The sequence below is a fragment of the Sturnus vulgaris genome, chromosome 11, assembly GCF_052056855.1.
Source record: "Sturnus vulgaris isolate bStuVul1 chromosome 11, bStuVul1.hap1, whole genome shotgun sequence".
Lineage (NCBI taxonomy): Eukaryota > Metazoa > Chordata > Aves > Passeriformes > Sturnidae > Sturnus > Sturnus vulgaris.
In genome coordinates, this window is record NC_142253.1 from 6,896,613 (window position 1) to 6,918,856 (window position 22,244).

General features: G+C 46.4%; 1 protein-coding gene across 2 annotated transcripts in view; it reads right to left on the reverse strand.

The window, feature by feature from the left end:
• The window catches only part of SYNPR (synaptoporin), a 104,012-nt gene that overhangs the window by 30,950 nt on the left and 50,818 nt on the right, over positions 1 to 22,244 (reverse strand). The window contains exon 1 of one of the 2 annotated variants that reach the window (XM_088171330.1): positions 11,744 to 12,129. The exons of the other annotated variant lie outside the window; for it this stretch is intronic. Within the exon in view, the coding sequence (XP_088027456.1) occupies positions 11,744 to 11,767 (24 nt within the window). The 5' untranslated portion in view covers positions 11,768 to 12,129. Of the gene's footprint in view, positions 1 to 11,743; positions 12,130 to 22,244 lie in introns of those variants that run through there. 2 annotated transcript variants of the gene reach the window in all.

Genomic DNA, 22,244 nt, shown 5'->3' on the forward strand with positions numbered 1-22,244 from the left:
CAAGGGCACAGAGCCATGCCCAAGAACACAGCTCAGGCTATTCCTTCCCAGGAAATATCTCCTCCAGAATTCCCAGTTTTTCCTCTCCCCTATTGAGAGCATCTCAGACAGCAGACTGGAGCTTTGGTCCTTCAGATAGTTCAGATCCAGCCTTTACTTACCCTTTAGCCCCACAACCAGCTCTTCCCCAGAAGCTTTTCAGCAAACCCCTCCAGGCACAACCAGCAGCTCCCACCCTTACCCAGCACACACTCTGCAGGTGGGAAAATGGAAAGCACCATGCTGCAGACTTTTCTACCTAACTCCAGCAGTGCCTCAGCCAGCTCAAGCCTGGCTCCCTGCTGGGCTGGATCAGATGCTGCTGATGGCTGGGATCACCCAGCTGCCAATAATGCCCAGCCAGGCTCCACAGCTGCATGCTGAGGACACAAAGCACCTTTAGGAAGCATATTTACAGTTTCCATCAAGGGAGTGCAGAGTGAAATGGTATTTCCCTGGGGTATTGTGGTCAAGCAGTATAATTATTCTCCTCCTTCCTCTGCATTTCCCCTTCCCCCCCATCCCAATTTGTGCTGCTTTATGTTGTCAGAGGAGTGTCCAGAGCAATAAGCCAAGAATTACTAGCTGTTTTTTGTGCACACAGTAATTCTGCGGCCGTTTCAGGAATACTGTAAACACCACTGTATTTTATTATAGAAGGATTTGTGTAAATGGCAGTTGTAAACCCCATAATGGGAGCTTTATGGGCCAGACCCAATAAAGCCTCCATCTGTGAGATAATTTTATTGAATCTGGCTGCTCTGAAATTGAAAAGTTTATGGAGAAAGGGAAAGCGTTTCCCTGTGTTCCTATTTACTCTTTGCCTATAAATCCACACTCAGCACTAGGTCTATCTGCAAGTGTGCACACATCCTGCTTCTTCCCTTCACATGAGATAAATCTCCCCACATGCAGCTACCTCTGGTTATCCCATGGCTGCTGCCTGCCAAGGCTCAGGCCTGACAGCCAGCCCTGTGCCTGGCTTCCCTGCAGCAGGAGTGGGAGAAATGTGGTGCCCTTGAGACAACAAATCCTTGCTGCCCTGGCTGTGCCAGGCTACTCCTGCCCACAGGAGTGGAAGCAAGGCAAACCCTGCTTCCTCCTGTGCTCCCCATCCCTCCTGCAGCTGCAGCTATTGCCTTGCCACTGTTACACAGTGGGGAGGCTGGTGCATTCACATGTGCCTGCACCCCTGCAGGGAAATGGAAAACGCCTGTCCCCAGCCTGGATCAGTGGTGCACATTCCATGTGGGATAACACACCAAGCATCCCATGAGTTCAGTGTGTGCAATGGAAGCAGTTACCAACCCACCCAATGAGGCCACAGACAGAAGGGAGGGAGAGGAAGGAACATTATTTGTGCTTCCCACCACAGACTGGAGCAATGTCCAGTCTAGCCTGGCTGGAAGATCATCCTTCTTCCTCATGGTCTCCAACACAACACTTACAAGGCAATGCGTTTCTGTAAAGTGATTAACACCATTTCCACATCCTGTTATGGTGGTATTCCCTCTCTAACCTCCAGCCTTGGCCTAGACTATAGGTATATTTTTGTAAAGAAGTATAATCCCACAGTGTAACTTAACCAACAGAAATTATATTTATCATGGTACTGCATAACAATAAACCAGCCTTCCTTGTCAAATCAGACAAGCATGTTTTAAAGACCAGTTTGCTCCTTAGCACTTTGAGAAAAAATAGCAATGTAATACCCAGCAGAGCACAACACTGCTTCTCACACCAGCACAGGGCAGGGAAAGGTCCATCATATGATTTATGGGACCATCTCCCTTCTTCCAATGCCAGGGCTCAATGCAATGGCAGTGAATCCTGTAATTTGGCACTCAGGTGCTGTCATTTATGCAGGCTCAAGGCTGGTTCCTTCCTTTCCCAACCCAGTGGGCAGGGGCTTGGGGTGTGTGATGCCCTGAGGGACTCCAATTCCCAGCTGTGAATTAAACAGTTGGTAGTGCCTCAGCATGTGACCCTGGACATCACTCATCCCACCGTGGAAGGGAAAAACAGGATGATTTCCTGTCACTTCTCCCTGTTTGGCTTTGTGACAATTCCCCTCAATGCCTGCTGAGCAACAGGCTCGCTCTGCACACCAGGAGAAGGCAGAACAGCTCCTGACAAGGCAAGTTGAAAGGCTTATGTGGTGCATGCTACAGCTGAAACATCCCTGTAGGAAGACAACACTGTCATTTAAAACTGAGGAAAACTTCTATATAAACCACTTGCTTTTCCTGGGAGCACGTCTCCCCTGTGCAGCAGCCTGGGGCAACTTGCTGGCTGACAGGATGAATCCGTGCTGGGCATGCACCCCAAAACTATCCTGCTGCAAAGGAGAGGACCTGCTCTGCCTGAGGGCTCCTTGGTGGGTCCTCCAGGAGGGCAAGGTCTTAAAGTAAGTGTTAGTCTTGCCTGGAGCTGTGGTGGCCAAAAACAGGCTATGGAGGATGCAGTTCATTCTGTGGTTTAGTCTCCAATGTTTTCTCTTGGCACCAGGGAAGGAAAATGGGAATGAACCTGCTGGATGCTTTCCCAAAGACGTCCCCCCAGTCCCCTACTCCTGCCCTAACATGGAAAGCCGAGGGGAACTCCTGACACTTTGATACAGCAACCTGAAATATTCAAAATGCCTGCACTATTATGAGTAATTTTACATGTTCAGAATGTTTTAAAAGCAGACCTGTTTTTCTGGCAAAATTTCTGGATCTCAGACCTCCCTTTCTCCATACCACCATAACAGACAGACTGCAAAACCTTTGCCAAACGTTGCATTGCCTTACATTTCCCACTATAGCCAAGAGCATGTGTGGAGTGAGGAGGGAGCACATTGCACCGAGGCCTCTGGAGCTGTCCCCCCGCAGCCAGCATCACTCACCCCGCAGAGTGTCTCGTTAAACCGAGATTATTTATTTATAGGGCTGAACCAGTAATTGAACATTATTATTAGGGCTGTAAAGGGAAGGTTTGAAGGCACTAAATGACTGTATGGGAAGCATTTACTGCAGAACTGATGGCCCAAAATATGTCACCAATGAAGGATTAGAAAGCTCTCTCTCCTCTGGGTCTCTGCCTGTTTCTTTTTTAAAATCTGGCATTTTTCCTGCACGGATCTGAGCTGCAGACTTCCTGGAATCACTTCTCCTACATACAAGCCTTTGTGCACTGGAGATTATCAGATTATTGACTTTGGGATTCCTAATTATATCAACTTGACTGGTTGATGAATTGGAGGTGGGCAGCCGATGCAGTTCTGGGGGGATGAAAACTAGCTGGAGTAATTTTCCTTCACCAGCTATACAGGGAGAAAGCTGAAATATATTCTGCTCCTGCTGAGAAACAAACCCTAAAGCTGCAGTACCTTGACTGCTGGGATTTAGTGTCCCCACCTTATAAATAAAAAGCAGCATTGCTAAGAATGCTCCTGTGCCAGCCCAGCTCTGGTCCACGTGGAGTGAAAAGCCTAGGGATGAGGGAGCAACTCAAAGTTTGGGCATGAAGAATCATATATGCCACTGTCATCCACCTGGAGGAGACCAATCTGCTCCACGACTTTCCCACAGAAATGTTGGGTCTTCATGAGGCCATCTACAGCAATAGACCCCTGTCTGGCATTTTAGAGCACCCACAAAGAGCAGCCCTTGATGCCACCAGCTGGATGGAAAGAGCTGACCCCAGAGCAGGCAGGAACCCCACAGCATCCTCTGTTTAAATCACAACACTTCATTTAATGCTTAGCACTTTTATAATGAAAAAAAAACAAAAAACCAATAAGTTGATTTGATTCTTAATGGGAAGATTTATGGAAATGAAATTGGGGTATTTTTAGTGAGCAAAGATCATTTTATAATAACTTGGTTATACAATACTTTAATCCCAAGGAGACAATTTTCTCTTTTTTGCTTTGAAGAAAACCTTTATCTTTTCCATTCATCTTCCATTGATTATTCTAAAAATCCCATTTAGCTCCACCAAATAATGGTATGGTAGTTTTTCTCATTATATTTTAATAGAATAAAGCCCAACTGTATATGAGAGGATAAGACAGCCATTCGTTGGGTTAAAGAACACTGTTCCTCCAGATGGCCAGACAGAATCTGTGTAATGCCTTTCCTATTTATTAAGTTCAAAATATAAAGCAAGCTGTTTCATCCAGTATTTAATGGGTCAGCCACAAAGTTGAAAGCTAATGCTAAGGTTGGCAGCATGCATGAAGAGTTAACAGGCAGAAAATAGAGACACATACAGAGCATCTCTTCTTGGAGTCAGTGAAAAGCTGTTGGAATACAAAGGTACTTACACAAGCTGGGCAGAACTGCCAAGCTCTCCCAGCACCTCTAACCATTAGCCAAAGGTTTGAGGTAAGCATTTACAAGGACCTGAAGGTTTTTTAAATTTACTGTATAGATTGCTTTCAGCACATAGACATTGACACATTGGTGACATGACTTCCATGAAACAAAAGACACTGATAGGTGCTGCAAAGAGGCTTAGGAGCATCTGAAGTAATTACTGAGTGTACATGGCTTGATTTGGGATGTATCACAGACATACCTGCAGCCCTTTTCCCCTCTGGCTGTAAAACAGCCTGGAAGTTATGGCTCTTCCTTTGCAGCCTCCACAGCTCCCCCTTTGTGCCCTCTTCATTTAAGGACACGGGAGCACAAGTTGGACAGACATGTTTAGATTTGTACATATAATCCCTGAATGACTCATGCTGTGACATATGTCACTGCAGCAGAGATGTGCTCCTTTTTGGGTCTGAGAGCTTTTCTAGTCCTAGACTTCCAGCCAAAAAAAAACCAACCAAAAACAACTGTGGCAGTCTCTAGCAGGATCCACATTGTGACAGTGCCCAGAGCATCACAAGTGCCCAGAGTTCTGCAGCAGCCACTCCCAGTCTGTGACCCCTTCCTCTTCTCTCACGAGCTGCTTTGGCACCAAATACATGTGACCATGATAGGCAAAACCATGGAAAGCCACGGTGAAGTACAAGAGAGCTTTTCTAATAGTTCAAGTCAATTTTCATTTTACTAACAGGTAATATGCAACAACCCAGAAAACACTCAGGTTAATGCATAAGCATAACTCTGTTTCTGCTCCCTCCAGAAAACAACAGGTTTTATGCAGACTTTACAGCCCGATTATGTGGGATTTATTGTGTAACAAGTGTAAACACTTAATTACAAAAAAAAAAAAAATTAAATAAAAACGACGGCTGCTCGTTTCCTCTTGTGCTTGGTGGGTTCAAAAGCATCTGGGCTTAAAATGGCCCATAATGTAACATAAATGCATACAGAGCACGATCCAAGTTATTACTGAGTAGGATTTTCTCCCTCTAATAATCACAGGGATTTACATTATGTCTGAGTGGCATGCACACATAGGAAACACTCTGTGAAGGGAAAGTGCCCCTGAAATTTAATGTCTTCAAACCCTGGCTGGCTGATACAGGCACAGGGACATCCACAACCAAGGCTACACCACACTGCAGCACTGCATGGCAGGGAGCACAGATCCAGCTTGCAAAAGCAGCCTTGTACACCCTGTGCACAACACCTACCCCAGGCTGGGACAAGGCATCTCTCCCAGCCAGGGAGCCCAGCTCCATTCCCAGCTCTCCCAGCATCACCACCAGGCACCACTGTCCCTTGGCAGCATTCCCTGATGGCTCCCGGAACTGCTGCCTCGCCTAATTTGTGCCTTTGTTCTTCCCATTAGCTTCAGCTCCTTTCCCAGCACTACTCCGTGGACCTGGGCTCCTGAGGAGAATTTTCCTGCTCTGGTGACAGATGCGCACAGCGGAACTGAGAGGCTGGAGCACTCCTGTGACCAGAAAATGCTCTGACAGCTGGGTCCCTGCAGTGTGCCACAGTGAGGGGGCTGCAACCAAACCCTCCCCGGGTCAGCACTGACAGAAAATGATTATTACAGGAAAGGCTCTTGTCCTTCAATCACGCTGTATTATTTATGACCTAATGATTGCCCATTGACTAGCAGGGATTATACATTCCTGAAGATGTTTCTGGGTGAATGGAAGGGCATTAACATCATTATTATCACGTCCATGCTCATCACAGGCCATTAGTAGCTTCCTCTCAGCTCCCTAGGCTCCGGTGGAACTATCTGGTGTCATCTGCTGCCTGTCACCTGCTGTCCCACGCGCCTGCCCTGGCTCTGTCTCCAAACATGGGACCCACTGCCTCATCTGAAACCATTTTTGGATGGAAAAATCCACTGGAGCTGGCTTTGACCTCAACACCCACCTCTGTGCAAAAGGCTGGAATAAGAATTTGCTCCTGGCTAAATATCAGCCCACATGGTAAAAATAATTTATTTTTTAATAATTAAGATGATGGGCTATAAATGAACATTTGCTTTGCTGAGTTCTGGGAATTTAGAGGGAACATTTTGAGCAAGAAGCATTTTTAAAATTAAAACCTCCCTCTCCTCTTCTTTTCTGCCACTCCTCTCATACACTGTCCCCAGAGATGGTATTGCTCTCCTTCCCACACTGAAATCATAAAAAGCAACACCTAAACACAACATATTTAGGAAATGCTAATAACATTGTCCTTATCTCACTATCTCTGAAACACTTCATCTGGACGGGTTAAGTTGTCCTGTTCCCCTACATCCTCCCGTTCCTGTGCTGCTCCACACCTCTTGCCTGTCTCCTTTTTATTCACACACTTTAACTCATGTTCCCTGAAACCTGTACCCATATCTACTTCCAAACACAACGAGAAAAAACGTTTCAAAATCTTGCCTGAATGTTCTCCATTTCCTTCATGGTTCAAAATATTTAATTCTGAGACAACCAGTCATCCTTCCCTTTCTCTCAGCTGCCAGCAGCTGCTGCAAATCTTCTGTGCCACTTCCCAACGTACTTCAAACCCTCCCAGAGCCCGGAAAAGAAACAGACTCTTGTACAAAACCAATAATGCATCAATATGTTTTTGGCTGTTGCAGTCTTTACATCTGCACTGCTGGAGATGAATATACAGCTATTTTTTTTAATCTATAGACTCCGGCCTGTGGAATAAAGCCAGGACCACTAAAATAAGGAAGCAGAGAAAACACAAGGAGAATGGAAAAAGCAATTGAACATGCTATAAACTTAGAATCAGGTGAAAGCTAATTATGGCCATGCTCACTGAAAAGATAAGGACACAGTGAGGGAGATAGACTTATTAATTATTTGTGTTATGGTGCCACTTAGAAGCTCCAATCCTTTATCTGGGACTAGCTGTACTATACACGGCAAACACTTAGGTGTGTCTTTGGGCACTGGTACAGAGTTTTAAGGAATATGTGCAAATGCTCTCCTTCTCCTTCAGCAGTTTCTGGTTTGTTAATGCTTTTAAAGGAACATGAGTCCACCATCAGACTCATTCTGAGCAGCTCACAGCATGGTCTCATCGGTCAAAGAACAAATAATTCAGCATGAAGGCAGCCTGCACTCAGGGCTGAATTGGGCAAACCCCAGGAAACTCCCCCAAAGTGAGCATGAGCTGCATCCATTGCCATCCCCATCCCCTGCTATGGGGGACAGAACACTCACTGCTGCCAACAGAGACGTTTCATCCTCATTGACTCTGTGCAACTTTGATTGCTTTTCTAATTAAGATACATTTTATGGTAATCTACCAAGCCCCTTAGACTAAATCACTCACTTAATCTGTTGTTAGTGCCCATATGTTTACAGCTTTACAGCCTGCTGCAGCATATTTGCTTTGCCACGGCGCCGGGGAGTTTTGGTGACAGATGAGCCACTGCAGAGCCCTTCAGGTGGCACAGGGCTCACCCACCCAGCCAGCCTGTGCACGGACAGACAGACAGACAGCCCTGACACACACAAAGCAGTTTAGAAAAGAGAAGAGAGGGAAAGCACAGCACTGCAGATACCCCATGCTGATCACCTGTCTCTTCCTCCCTCTCTACAGACGGGCTTAGCACATCTTTCTCATTTTCTTTTCTTTCCTTGCCCATATTTTTTCTTTTTCCTCCAAAATAAGAGGTGGCACATGACAGGAGAGGACTGCTGAAGAGTTTCAAAGTACTGTCACGTCTCTGGCCCTAGAGCTCAGCTACCAAAGAGTTTCATTGCAGGTGCAAGGGCTCTTTGCAACCTTTTGGTCACATCTGCAAACCAAGGACAGGCAGAGCCAGACCCTCCATCTGCACTGGACATGGAAGGAAACAAAAGTTGAGCAAGCTCCAGGGTTCTACAGGGAGGTGTGTCCCCAGCCCTAACCTCACCTGCAGCCCAGACACACCCATGGACCCTTCCAGCTTCTTCAGGGCTGGCACTGTGCCACCACAGGCACAGCCATGTGTCCCCTGGGTTCTCAGCACGCCTGTCCTGTGTGCAGACACAGCTGCTGCACTGCCAGGCAGCAGCTTCATCTCCTCATCTCACACCAGGCTGCCTGCACTGGCTCTGGATGAAGGAGCAGGGATGCACCAATGGAAACGTGGCCCTTCCCTGTTCCCAATCTACGGCACAGCTCCCAAATGCCTGCATCCCACAGTGGTACCTCGAACTCAGGAGGCACTCAGAGACCCCAGTTCTGCTCAGACCAGCTGGGCTGAGTCTCCAGCCCACCATGCAAAAACGAGTCAAATTCACAACGTTTGAAACTACTTGTGCTCAGCTTGCTGAGGGAAAGAGAGCCCATAAGCAAAATATCAGGAAAAACCAAACTCCAGGTTAGGTTGTCATCTACTATCCTATGTTCACAGAAAAACTTCCTGGAAAAAAAAAGATCATATAATTCTATAGGAACTCTTAATCAAGAGTAGCATGAACAATGAAGTGCCACCTGCCATCACCAGCACTGACAGGCAGCTGCTGCCCAGTATCAATACAAATACCTTTCCCCTGTAGAGTTTCTATTGATCCAAACAGAGGTGAGGAAAGTACTCATTACATCTTCCAAGGACTTGGTTCAAAAAAGAGTATTGGACATTCAGAAGGAGACAGATATTTAAGATATCAATTTTTAAAAGCATTTATGGAATTTCTCTAGGAATTGTTTGAGCTGCTAGAGGAGCAGCCAGGAAGACAGGTCTCAAAGGAAATAAAGCTTCTGGGATCCAAACGCCTCTAAAATAATGTTTCAAACCCCTTTCAAACCCTGATGCACCTCCTAGCAGGGGACAGTGATGCCTCCTCCACCGGCACAAATCTCAAATTTTCAGTCCCAAGGCTTGCAAAACACCATGCTGTGAACCTGTCCCTGTAGTTGCACCAAGCCTAGCTTGCACATCAGCCTGAAGCCATTCTGCAGAGTGTGTATCCCACTCCGGGAGAGGTGATGGAGGCTGCTGCAAGGTCTGAGAGCCGAGTTGTGGTTAGTGGTATTGGGCTGGGGAGCAGCTGCCCCCAGACCTGCTACCACCAAGTAGCTGGAGATGAGGGATCACCACACGTTGGAGCACAACGATGGGCAAAGGACAGACAAAACCCCATGAACACTGAAGACTTATGTATGTATGACATGATGAGCAGGGTAAGCTTGCCTGTCCCCCTGAGTTTGTGTCAGCCATACCCTGTAGAGATGCAGGGCTGACGGGATCATTTCTGCTCAGCTAAAAGCTCCTCTGCCAAGAGAAAGTCTTGCAGCAATGTACTTAACCACATTTTTACTTTGTGCCTTAAGTCCCTTAGCTGCTGGCAACCTGCCTTCAGGGACAGGGATGAGACTTGCCCCTGCCTGCAGTCAAACCAGCCATTTCAAGCCACTTTTCCTGCTTCAAAGCTATTAGGATGAGACCAACTGCCTTCCTTAATAAACCACAACCTGTCTTCAGGGCAGTCTGGCACCCCTGCTATGATGAGTTATGTGGCACAGAAAAAATAGGCCTTTAGTTTTGCAGGGTAGGAGCAGGATCTGTGCTTTTCAGCCCCCTCCCCTCCTAGGTCACCCAAACACATTCTCTGACCATCGCCCTGCTCACCTCAAGGACTGCACTGAGCCAGACACCAGGGCTGAGCAAAGTTAGAAATGCCCAACGCTGCCCTCAGGCAAGCTGCATTATGCTTAGAAAGTGTGTGAGATGTGCATTGCTCAGGCACCCATATCCTCCACACCTGAGGAGCTAAAGGACTGTGAAAAAGACAATTATTGTTATGTACTTGTTCTCTAGCATGGTGGCACACAGCACATTTTATGTACCATGTTTTCTGTGCCAAGCACTCGCATTCAAGCTATGCAGCTGCTCTGAATATATATGGTCCTTATGAAACAGCAATCACAAAAACACCAGAAAGCCTCTGAACTGAGTGCCTATTAACTACATTTTGAGGAACAAAGCACATGGGCTTGCCTGTGGAATGCCCTGGCTGCCTATGGGATGCTGTGCACCAGCATCAGCTCAGCCCAGCCAGGGCACAGACCCAGCAGAGTCACTGCTGAGGGGCACACCACCAAATATTCCCATCAGCTGCTCTTCAAGCAGGTGAGAAGACACATGAACAATTACTTAAAAAAAAAAAAAAAAAGGAGAAGGGGATAGACAATTAAAGCTTTCCAAAAGCAGCTTAAAATGACTAAGCAGTTATTGCCAATCCGAAATTTCTCTCAGATTTTAGAAGAGTTTAGCTTGGGCTTATGCAACATCCTTACCTTCTCCTGTGGGTTTAATAAACTCAGTTACAGTCTTCTAACATCTTATTAAAGCACACTTCATATATCTATTAGCATACCGTGGTATCATGAGAGTAGCAGACTATTCTAGGTTTAATCTGTTGATTTTCTGAGCAGATACATACTCAAACATGTTCTCCTAGCAGCTCCAACTTGTGCTACAGCTGGAGTTCTTAAAGACTTCTGGAGCACATGGATACGGTTCAAGTATGAGAGAATTAAAGTGTCAATACATTAATCAATATAATGCTGCAAACTCAAGTATTTGGTAGTGTGAAAGTATTAAAGGTATACATCTTGTTCTCCTCAGCCCACTATTACAGTCCCTGATTTGTGCTGCCTGGAAAGCTCACCAGGAGCTGTAATGGGAAGAGAGAAATAACTGCACCTCACTGTTATTCACAGGTAACAAGGAGGTCTCCAAGTTAACCAGGAGGGCTGAGGAATGAGGTTGCTGAGTTGTAAAAGCAAAGGCAGGGAGCAGAAAGTCAGAGCAACAGTCTATTGACCTGTACTAATGATGTTACACTCTGAAAAGTAAGCTATTTTCTTAATTAAAGATTTTCTTTATTTCATTAACATATTTTGATGAGGAACATGTTGCTGCCAAGCTGTCATACTTTAGATTGATTTAAGGTAATAGGCAGTCAGATTTCATACTTCAGCTCGATCAATATTAAATAGCTCTTACTGATTTTTTTTCTATCAAATATTGCAGCATTATTTTGGAGTCACCTTTCGATTTAAAATGCCAGAAGGAACACAATAAATAAGAATTCATTTTCCCTCTAATCATCATTGTCCATGTTTCTGCAGTAAAATGAAGTGCAAAACAAGTTTTCAAAGCATCCCTCTCTGCAAAGCCAAATACAAACTGAAAATATTTCAACGTATCTAAAAATCACAGAACAGTTTGGCTCAGCGTGAGACTACAAAGAAACCAAGCCTAAACACAATTTTGTGGGCTTCAGGATTCCTGAAAAGCCCCACTTCTCCCCCAGCCAGCACAGTTAGACAAATAAATAGAGATGCATATAACTTACCGGAGCAAATATCACCATACACATTTACAAAAGGATTTATAATCCAACTTGCGTCTCCTGAAATAAAGCAAGGTTTGTCTCATACTAAAAATAAAGGCTCCCAAAAGCTTCTCACAGGGGAGAGAGAGAGAGAGAGAGACAGAGAGACAGAGAGAGGGAGGGAGAGGGAGCAAGCGAGCATCAGCTCCTTGCCTCGCTTTTTATGAAGCAAATAAGGAGAGCAAGAAAATCAATGCTGAGAGAAAGTGAGATGATATACCAATCAGGCAGCAGCCTCAGACTTGTTTGCAGAGGGATGGCAAAATGCTCATATTATTAGACACTGACTACACACAGCCTGAGTGGAGAAACCGTTTCCCCTCGGAGAGGGGCTGATTGCTTTGTTGTGGTGCAGGTACCACCATGGTGGGCTGGGAGATGCAGCCCCTTCCCACCCACTGCTGATACAGCATTGCTTTGGCCCTCGTGTGTGCTCCATAGAAAAGACTCAGCTCACAGTTTCAGGCTGAAGTTGAAAAAAAGCTTGAAGATTCCTCCAAACTGTCATTGGAGCAGTGCTTCTATATTGTGGGGTTTGGGGGCTGTTTGGACTCTGTTACATTTTGAGATGCCTTTTACTGCACCTCAGACAGCTGCCTTGCAGCTGCAGAAAGGGGAAAGACTTCTCAAGCTTCCCCCACCTTCATGTGTGCTGAGCTCACCCTGTGCTTGCACAGGACTAGACCTCCAAAGCATCCTGGAATTTGAGCTTTTGTCCCTTTTTTGCGTCTCAAAGAAAACCAGTGGGAAACCCATAGGTTGCCTTGCACCAAGAGGGAAAATTTTTGTGCTATTAATCTACCCAAATAAAACCTGTGCTGTGGCCCATGTGTGCTGGGAGGAGGAGGATGTATCAGGGGATGAGCTCAGGCACCTGTGTGTGAGCTGGACACATCAGTGGCAACCAAACATCACTTCTTTGGGAAGGTGCCACATTTGCTCCTCCCAGCAGCTACACACACACAAATCCCACACCTTGTCACTGCAAACTTCCTCACAAAAGGGGTTTCAGGCCAGTCCCACACCTCTGCTCTGAGTTCAGGACACCAGCACACTAAGAGCAGGAAAGGATCCGTGGATCCCTCTTGGAAAGCGCTCTGCACTTACCCCAACACCACTCAGTGTAACCAAAACTAAACCATACTGTGCTGTTTACTGATCAGTGCTGAGCTGATCGCTATTTTACCCTTTTTTTCTACCCACAGCATCAAACATTTAAAAATGTATGTGACATAAGGCAAATTTCCCTTTTATTAGGAGACAGAAGTTACATGCTGGTATACTGATACACCTGTGGGGTGATAACAGTTCTCTTCAAAATTGAAGCACAATTGCTTTCTCCCAGAGGCTTGGGATTTACAATAAGTGCTGGAATTCACAGGGAAAATCCTGAAGACAAAAGCAAGGAGGCTGAATTCATTTGATAATACAGTTTATCTGTTGGGGGCTGGCACTTCTAGCACAATCCAGGCACAGAGGAGGCTCTGACAACCCTTTATGAGCACAGTACTCCAGGCTCCTTTCCCACAAGCAGGAGCTGCACAGCCAGGCTGACAGATGTCACTGCTGTCGATGTGGCCCTGTGTTTCCAGCAGATACAGCCTGATGCTGGTGGATGCTGTAATGAGGAGGTGCTGTGATGCTCAGAGAGTTCTTCAGGCTGAAGCACTGCTCTGCTGCGTGGTGCATTTTAACATATACAAAAACATTCGCCAGCTACCTGCACACTGCCTGAGCCCCAGCCACGAAGATTAAACACCACAGTGACTCTGTTCTGCAGAGTTGGGCAGCATCTGCCTCCCCTGCACTGTGAGCAGCCCTTTGATGGCTTATAAATGCAGGCAGGAGCTGCACTCTGCAGTCACGTTCATGCTCCACGTGGTCAGAGGTGACCAAGGACCACACAAAACTTACCACCCACTGCACCAGCACAAAGAGTGATGCTGGCTCTCCCGCAGCCCTGGGAGCTCTTCTCCAGCCTGTGGGTGTACAATGGTGGAGGATGGCAGGAAGGATACTCAGCTTGCCTCAGCTCCCCAGCTGATGCATCTCACTGCTCCTGGCCTTCTTCACTGCATTCAGTTCTCCAGCTGGCACTCAAATGCGCTGTATCTCATGGTGACCAGCCTCTTGCTTCAAGGTGTGAGAGTAAATGAAATGCAAACACCTCTCGTTTCATTTTCCAGTGAAAAAAATTATTTTCCCTTCCCACAGCTAACAACTGCTTACTTAAACTCATTAAAGTCTTCTGAAAACTTTGAAAAGCATACATTAGAAGAGTTTTGCTGAGCTGAGAGCTGCCATGTCTCAGCCCTCTAAAATATGTCTGCACCTGGGCACCTGCGTGGGATGTAGGGATGCAGCTTTAGCCAGAGCACTGTAGATCGCAGCAGATGAGGACCTGTCCTGCCACACGCCTCCTCCAAATGACACTGTAACACAGACTCCACAGGATACAGAAACCAAGGGCTGCTTTTTTCCCTAACTGGTAACACATCATGAATGCTGTGGATCAGTTCTAACACTGCTGATAGTGAATGTGCTGGTGTTTGGTAACAAGACAAAACACTTGTCAGGCCGCAGCAGACCCTGCAGCACTGCAGCCTGGTCCTTCTCCAGCTTTATTACATTCCTTTTCAAAAATTCATCTGAAATACTGCATGGGGCACTCAGCTTCACCAAGCACAGAAAGAGCTGCTGCCAACAACAGCACTGCTATGCCATGTCTCTGTGCTGAATCAGAGTTTTTACTTCTGATTTTTGAGTTGAGAGTTTCAAAGCAACCTAAAAAACTTCCTTGGATTTAAGCCCCAAACTACTTTAGGTACTACTGAAAAGCAGTATACATCTAACAGATTTGCATCAACTTTGTGCAAAGTTCATGGCCAGTGCTGCTGAAAGGGATGCAGTGACATCAGCAACAGGACAGGCAGCAGCCTGGGGAGAGACTTATCCCCAGATACAGCAGGACTCAGGGGAGGCATCTGTATGAGATCAACTCGGAATTACAAAAGCTGGAAAAGACCTCTAAGATCACTGAGTCCAACTTCATGCAGCACTGCCAAGTCCACCACTAAACCACATCCCTAAGCAGCACACACATATTGTTTGAACACTTCCAGGGACAGAGGTTCCACCACCTCTCTGGGCAGCCTATTCCAATGTTTGGCTACCGTTTCTTTCAGTGAAGAAATTTTTCCTAATATCTGATTCCTCATCACTCTTTGCTTTCTCTTCCCACCATCTCCCAACCCACCATGGAGTATCCAACACTCACACAGCAGAAGCCCAAAGGCACTAACTATCCTTAATTCACATTACCCCAAACCCCTGATCATGCCAGCTCTGTGTGTGTGTGCAGATTTACAGACAGATTCTAAAATCACACATTGCACTGTGGAGATGGAGTTTCATCAGTCTAGTCATGGAGCACCAGAGCTGGAGTTTTTCCACATCAGGGTCCTCAGCTCTGCCCAAGGCTGGATTTCACCCTTGTCCTGCCCAGGTAAAGCCAGGAACAGGCAGCCCCACCAAAGGTCCTTTGGACCATGCTACTGCATCAGTGGCCACCCCACATTTGGAAAAGTTAATAAATAATACTAAAGTGTCCATCCCACCTGTGCTGCAGAGAAAGCATCAATCAAGGCAGCAGTGGTGTCCAAGAGCCCCGGCTGGGAGAGGGTAATCAGCCTACCTGGAGCCACTGCTGTGAACAACCCACCAGTACAGGGAATATTAAGATAGGCTGCCTGTTTGCCCATAGAGATTTTCACATTTCCCTCTCAATCTTTATTTAAATTTGGGAAGACAGAAAATTAACGAAGTCTGAGATCTAAAACTGGAAACCATTTGTTTTTCTTGTGGAAATGGAACGTTTCCTAATGAACTTCCCCTCCCCCTGTGCCACTCAGATCCGGATGCAAATATTGCTGCGAGTTTATCAATCTGCGGCTTGTTTCACGCAGTTTGCAATGCTAATGAGTAAACCAATTTTGACATATTATGTAAGCCAGTTTCTGAAACAGAGATTCTTGGCAGGCCAAATGTAAACACAGACACCCTCTTGCATCCAATTTAAATGAGCATGTTGCTGAAAGCACTAAGGGCTTGATTCTGTTGACTTATTCCTGATTTACTCCAGTTAAAAAAAAAAAAAAGTGGGGGGGAGAGAAAACTAACAAAAATACCCCTTCAATTCAATTACTAGTGCAGCAGCAATTTGCAAAATGGATCTAATTTTGTAACAAGGAAATGTGCTGGAATAAGCTAATAGAGGGTGGTGACTCGGGCACTGTGTGAGCATCAGCACAGCACACGCCCGGGAGCACACATGCCATTCCAGATGGAATTGAAGGGGGAGATGACAGCTCTCCTTTCCCTCATCCCCCCAAGCCAAAATTAGGTCCAGGTAGTGGCCCACGGGTTGGACCAGCCCCAGAAGGTGACTCCTTCCAGCCTCTTGCTATTCCACCAGATCTTTGCAGAAGAATGAGGGCAGCAGACACAGCCCAAGAGCAACACCAGCAGTTTTGAGCTGGCCCTGTCCCTCACACAAGGGACAGTAGGAGCCCAGAACACGAGGGAATATTTGTTTCAGCACACATTAAAAGTTTGCACTTCACTAGAGCATGGCCAGGTGTCCAGACCCCATGCACAATTCACTACCTTGTCCACCTGACTCAGACCTGGCAACACAGAAAGTCAGACACTGTAATTAATGGATTATATCCATTTTTTAAAGACTAGCACAAAAAGACATGGAAGATACCCACTTTGGATGGCAGACTGCAACAACCAGCAGAACAACTCCCAGTGACACAAGGACAAACTGTAAGTCACAGGCTCAGTGGTAGGGGTAAGAAAAAAAAAAAGAGAGAGACATTTTTAAAAGAAAAGAAAGACTCTACCAGAGAGATGAACAGGATTTTATTAAAGTGAGGAAGGGCCGAAATCAAATCTTTCATTTGCACTTTTCCCAGTACCATCTGGAGCATTTGCATCTGCCAAAAGCACTGCACATTTCTTCGACTAGTGGAACCAAATGGGGTGGAGGCAAACCTGGAGGTGGCCTTTGCTCTGCTGTCAGCTCTGGGCACCTCCACAGTGCTTTAAAACTGAAACACGTGTGTGAAGCTGAACTGTGATGCTCCTGCCATGACAGAGTAAAAGCAATAAAATCAGAGACATGCTGTGCTGTGAGGTCGGGTGTGCTGCCACAGAATGTATTTATTGTGTGTCAGAGATCCCACCAGGCACCAGAGCTGCAAAACACCACCTCACATTAAATTCCCTGCACAACATCACAACCTGGATACCATTTATCATGCCTGGATCTTTTACATTAGAAGGTAAAGGAGAGCAAAAGAAAGAATACTTTTAATCTCCAAGCAAATATCCCATCCTGAGCTTTCAATAGTGAAAGCAAACCTGAGAGTTCTTCCCTTTTTGCTGTGCTGCACTTTCAAGCTATGATCATAAGCACCAAATGCCACACATTTGTTGGCTCATTAAGTTTCACCCTGCAAGTTTAACAACTCTATATTTCTAAAGTAAATCACGTTTTTATGCTGTAAGAGAAAACTTACTGCTGTCTAGACACAGAGGAAACAAAAAAAAAGGACAGTGCTTGAAAGGAGGGCAGCAGACAAGGAAGCATCACTTGGGATGTGAACAACAGGGACATGAGATGCCTGTACAGCCCCAGCACTGCAAGGCACAAATCCCAGCACTGCAGGGCTGTGAAAGAGCAGCAAAGACTGGGAAGAGAAGATGCCTGTGGATCTGAGGGACGTCACAGATTTTTGTCCTTGTCCAGCTCTTTGCCAGCCAACAAACACCCCCACTACTCACACTCCCGTCCCAGCATGGAGCCTAAGGTGGGAGTGAAGCCCAGAATCACATCACAGCATGGACTCCCATCCCAGCAGGAGATGAGGACAGCAACCAGAGCAGACTGATGTGCCATAGCACCTCCCTCCATCCCTCCTGCTTATCTACACCTGGCACGTTATAATAACAGACAGGTAAATGGGGATTTAATTCCTAACATCTCATTTTTTACTGTAATTTTAAATGATTTGGAATAACTCCTGTGGTTAGAAGTCCAACTGTTATTCAGAGTTAGTCAATTTGGAAAGCCTTCACTGTCCATTCAAGCATCCCTTGGATTCCTCATGCTCAGAAGAGTGTTACTGCCATTCCCTCATTCCTAGTGCTTTCTGCATTTTTTAAACATTAAGACATTCCTGCATGTCTTAAATATCAGATACTATAACCATATAAAGAATAATCAGAAAGCCAAATGGATACCGACTGGATGATGAAAACAGCACGAAATAAAAGAGAATCAGATTATTTTCTGTTGTAATTTTTATAGCTATTTAACAGGAAGAATGGAAAAATCTAATTACTGTCAACTGTAAGTTTTCAGCTACCCAGCCAGCAGCGCGCTGTTATTAAACTACTGTATAATTGCCTCTTTTACTCTGCTTCCCACAGAAGTTGTGTTATTTCACTCATAGTTAAACTCATAATATTGGCTTCATAACTAATCCTGTCAATCGAAATCCCCGGGGGCTGGTGCAAGGATAAAAATAGCAGAGTTGTTTCTTCCCTCAGTTTTCTTCCAAAGCCCATTTCTGCAGGCACTGGGGCTGCAGCTCAGCAGTGCCACAGACCTTGGCACCCACCACAGACCTGGCCTGTGAGTGCTGCTCCTGTGGCTCAAAGGAAGCACAGAGGGGAGGGACAGGTCCTTCCAGCAGGAGATTCAGTCCCTTGCCTATCCCAGGAAAGGCCAGTCCTGCCCATCCCTCCCTCCTGACCCAGGCAGCTCAATTAAAGTATTTGATGTTGCATAGTTGAACCCCACCTCTATGCCTAGCTGTGACTGCCTACCCTGGGACTCCTTGCCAGCCTTGAGGTTGAGGTAACACTCACAAAGTCTGAGGATACATGAAAAACACGGGTTTGCTCCTTAGCCAAACACTGGGACAGAGTCTCACATAAAAAAACCAAGATACCCAGCTACCTGCTCAAGCATCAAAGATACCTACTGAGATGTCTGTTGGGCTTGAAGGTCTTTTCCAGACTAAATGATTTGGCGCTTCTCCAAGATGAGTACAATTTGTCTATGCAACAGGAAACTGCAAAAAGCATCAGATTTTCAGCCATCCAAATAGTTAAGCTCTGTCTGAAGCCTTGTTTCCTCTACATCCTGGATTGATGTCCCTTGCTAATTCATGGCATGGTCCTTTCCTGGAGATGGCACTGGGTTTGCTGTAGAAGACACAGCCAGGGTCTCCTGCCTCTCTCCTCCAGCATGTCCTTCCCTGTGGGATACTCCTCTTGCCCAGGACATAGAGGGCCTAAACTCACTGTTCAGCTCAGGTTTGGCATGAGATGATAGGGCTGGAAAGGGTGAGGGAAGATGGATTTGACCTCACACTCAGCCCTATAATCTGTGTCTCTGGAGACAACAACCCTGTGCTGGGGTTGCTCTCTGGTGGGCATGCACAGAAACTGCTAAGAGCTGGCAAGAAAAAGATGGGAAACAACACATTTCCCAAAGTGATGTCCCAGAGGAAGGTGGCCATGCCAGGAGGGACCCAGTGCCAGGGCTCTGCATGCACCTGGACCAGCTCCAGAGGCATCTCTCTTGCCTGGAGGACACCCTCCGTTTGCTGGGACTGACACATAAACAAAAGCATAGAGCACATCAGCTCACTCACTGCACCACCAAGTCCATGTAGAAATCATGGGAGACTGGTTCATCTGGTGTTTTTCCTCCTGGGAGAACCATCACCCCACCTACTACAGCCAGAGACGGGGGGTACAGCATCCCAACCTTCACTCAGCCTGCTCCTGGAGCCATCCTTGGGATGGACAACAGCAGTGTCCATCAACACAGGAGTAAGAGAAACAGAGCACCAGTTTAAAAATGTGTAAAATAGAAAATTGCTCACCCTTTCTCCCACCCCACAGCAAGGATGGACCAACTCCAGCACAATGCTCTGCAGCCACACAGGAAACTGCTGCCTCCTGTGCAAGCCTGAGACAGAAATCCAGAGGGACCCTAGGGTTAAAAATCCCTTGTGTGCACTGTGAGAACTCTCTGGGAACACAGCTCTTTCCTGAGCTGCATTACTCGGTCCTCCCCCCATCACTAAACTTGCTTCACCGTTTAAGACAAGATAGAAAAATAATTTTTGCATTGCTTGGGCTGCCAAGCAGCACCATGCTGCTCCCAGGCAAATCAGGAGAGCTCCCACCCCCTCCAGCCTGGAGAGCCCTGGTGTTTCCAAGGGTTGGGGGACTGCCTTGGCTGACAGAGCTCTCGGTAGCCCTGAGATTTAAAATAAACATGGTCCAACACAGTGTTAGATTTCTCACCTATGGTGTTTGTGCAAATGAATCCTCAGGCTGACAGACCTCCTTACTCAGAAGACTGCAAAGACACAGAGAAACTGTGTCATGGCCAAAGTCACCCTAACAGTGACACTTTCAGTGAGTTGCCACCTCCCTTCCAGCAAACACAGCCCACAGCCTCAGCTGTGCCAGGCACGGCGAGGACAGAGGAGGGAAGCACCAACACATCAGGGCTGAAGCAAACCCACCAGCATGACTGAGAACTATTCTTGTGTCCAAGTACAGGAGGAGAGTAAGGACAAACAGGAAAACCGAGGCTGCCAGGCACAGGAGCAGCAAAATCTCCTAATGTTCATACAAGTGTTGGTGATGGCACAGCACACAGAGGAGCTCATAGCAACAAAACAGATCTGGTGGCATGAGCCAGCCTGCGTCAGTGGAGGTGACAACCCATGTCCCCTCTTTGGATGCTCAGCCAGGTCCTCAAGGAGAACATGGCAAAGCAATCACTCTCATAAACACAGGCCTTAATATCAACATCCTTGGGGTCTGATTCTTCAAAGTTTGTCAGAGCTCTCAATCTTCCTCCCAATCTCCTCTTGATTGTACTGCTTGTGGTGTGCCATTTAAAATTGTCAACTCTTCATCCTCAAAGAAGAGGAACGAGAGTCCCAGGCTGTCCTATGCTCCTCATGAAGGGACATAGTGTATTTTAAAACAGCAGTAGATCCTTCAGGATGAATCTGGAAGAGGAGAACACAGGCTGTGTAAGCAGAGGGTAAATCAAGGTGAGCCAAATTTTCCCATTTGCACAGTGGCCCAGGCATGCAAAAAAACATGTGCAGGATCTCCGTATTCCCCAAATTAAAGTACTGTGGATAAAAGGATGAAAATGTATTTCAATTGACTTATTGGTCAGGGAAAAATGAAAAGGAAGTACTTTACTACTTCCATAAGTTCTAATTATCAGTGGATTTTAGATGCAAGAGCAAAGCATTCATCTTGCTACCTATTTTTCATTAAACATAGTTCAGTTAAAGAAGCCATCAACTTTCCTAAATGGAAGTAATTAAGGAAAGTACAGGCTGTTGTGAAGACAGAAGCCTCCCCCTTGGCAAATCATATGCTCTCAGATGCATCCAACCTACCAAAAGCTTTCAGACAGCTGTTAGCCCAAGGCTTGTTCCCAGATGTGGGGCACCCTGCTGCTCCAGCATCAACCCACCCACTGCTCCAGCTCCATGGGATGTGCAAATCCTTTCCCCCTACATAACTGTGTCCATTATGGGACAAAAGCACAGCTGCTTCTGAGAAGGGCACACCATGCCACAGACCTGCCCCTGTGCCAGGGTACAGGGGAGAAATGTCTGCATGTGCCCATCTCATGCTGCAGGACACTTGAACTCAGCTCTGTAATGGCTGGACTTCTAGTCACACCCAAAGAAGTAGGTGGTCCCTTGTAACACAACCAGGGACCACTGAAGGAACTCCACATGGAGAACAAAGCTGAAGGAAAGCAAGGGTTGGGACATGTGGTGAAATGTTACACCTCTCTAACTGACGTCCCCAAAAGTTCAAATGTAGGATGCTGTGCTAGGGACATCTTCATTTCTGTCTGAGACGTGCGTCATCAGGGTATCTTGTATTGTCCTGATGCCCAGAAAAATCAGTCATGCCCCTAACAGAAAGTAACATGGCCAATGCAAACACCAGGCAATGTCTTACCTGAATCACCATCAGCAAGGCTCCTCCAAACTTCACCTTCAGGAAGGTCAGGGGCTGAGGTACTGTATTTCCCCTGTGAACGAAGGCGAATGGTGCATTTTTTAAGTTTCACGTTAGGCAGCCTCACAAGTGCTTTAGGCTGACGTTCCCTGTGGATTGCAGAAGACTGTCCTTGTCCAACCAGCAGAGGCTTTTGCACATTTTGTGTGTGTAAGATTCAAGCATTTGTTAATATTTCTTGAAATGAGAAGCCCCCCAGGAGCAGCACTTGGTTTACATGGAGGACAACCTTCTCCCACACCAGTCATTTCCAGTAAAGTATTCCACAAAAGTCTGGGTGCTCAGTACATGCTTGTTGGCAATTTATGCA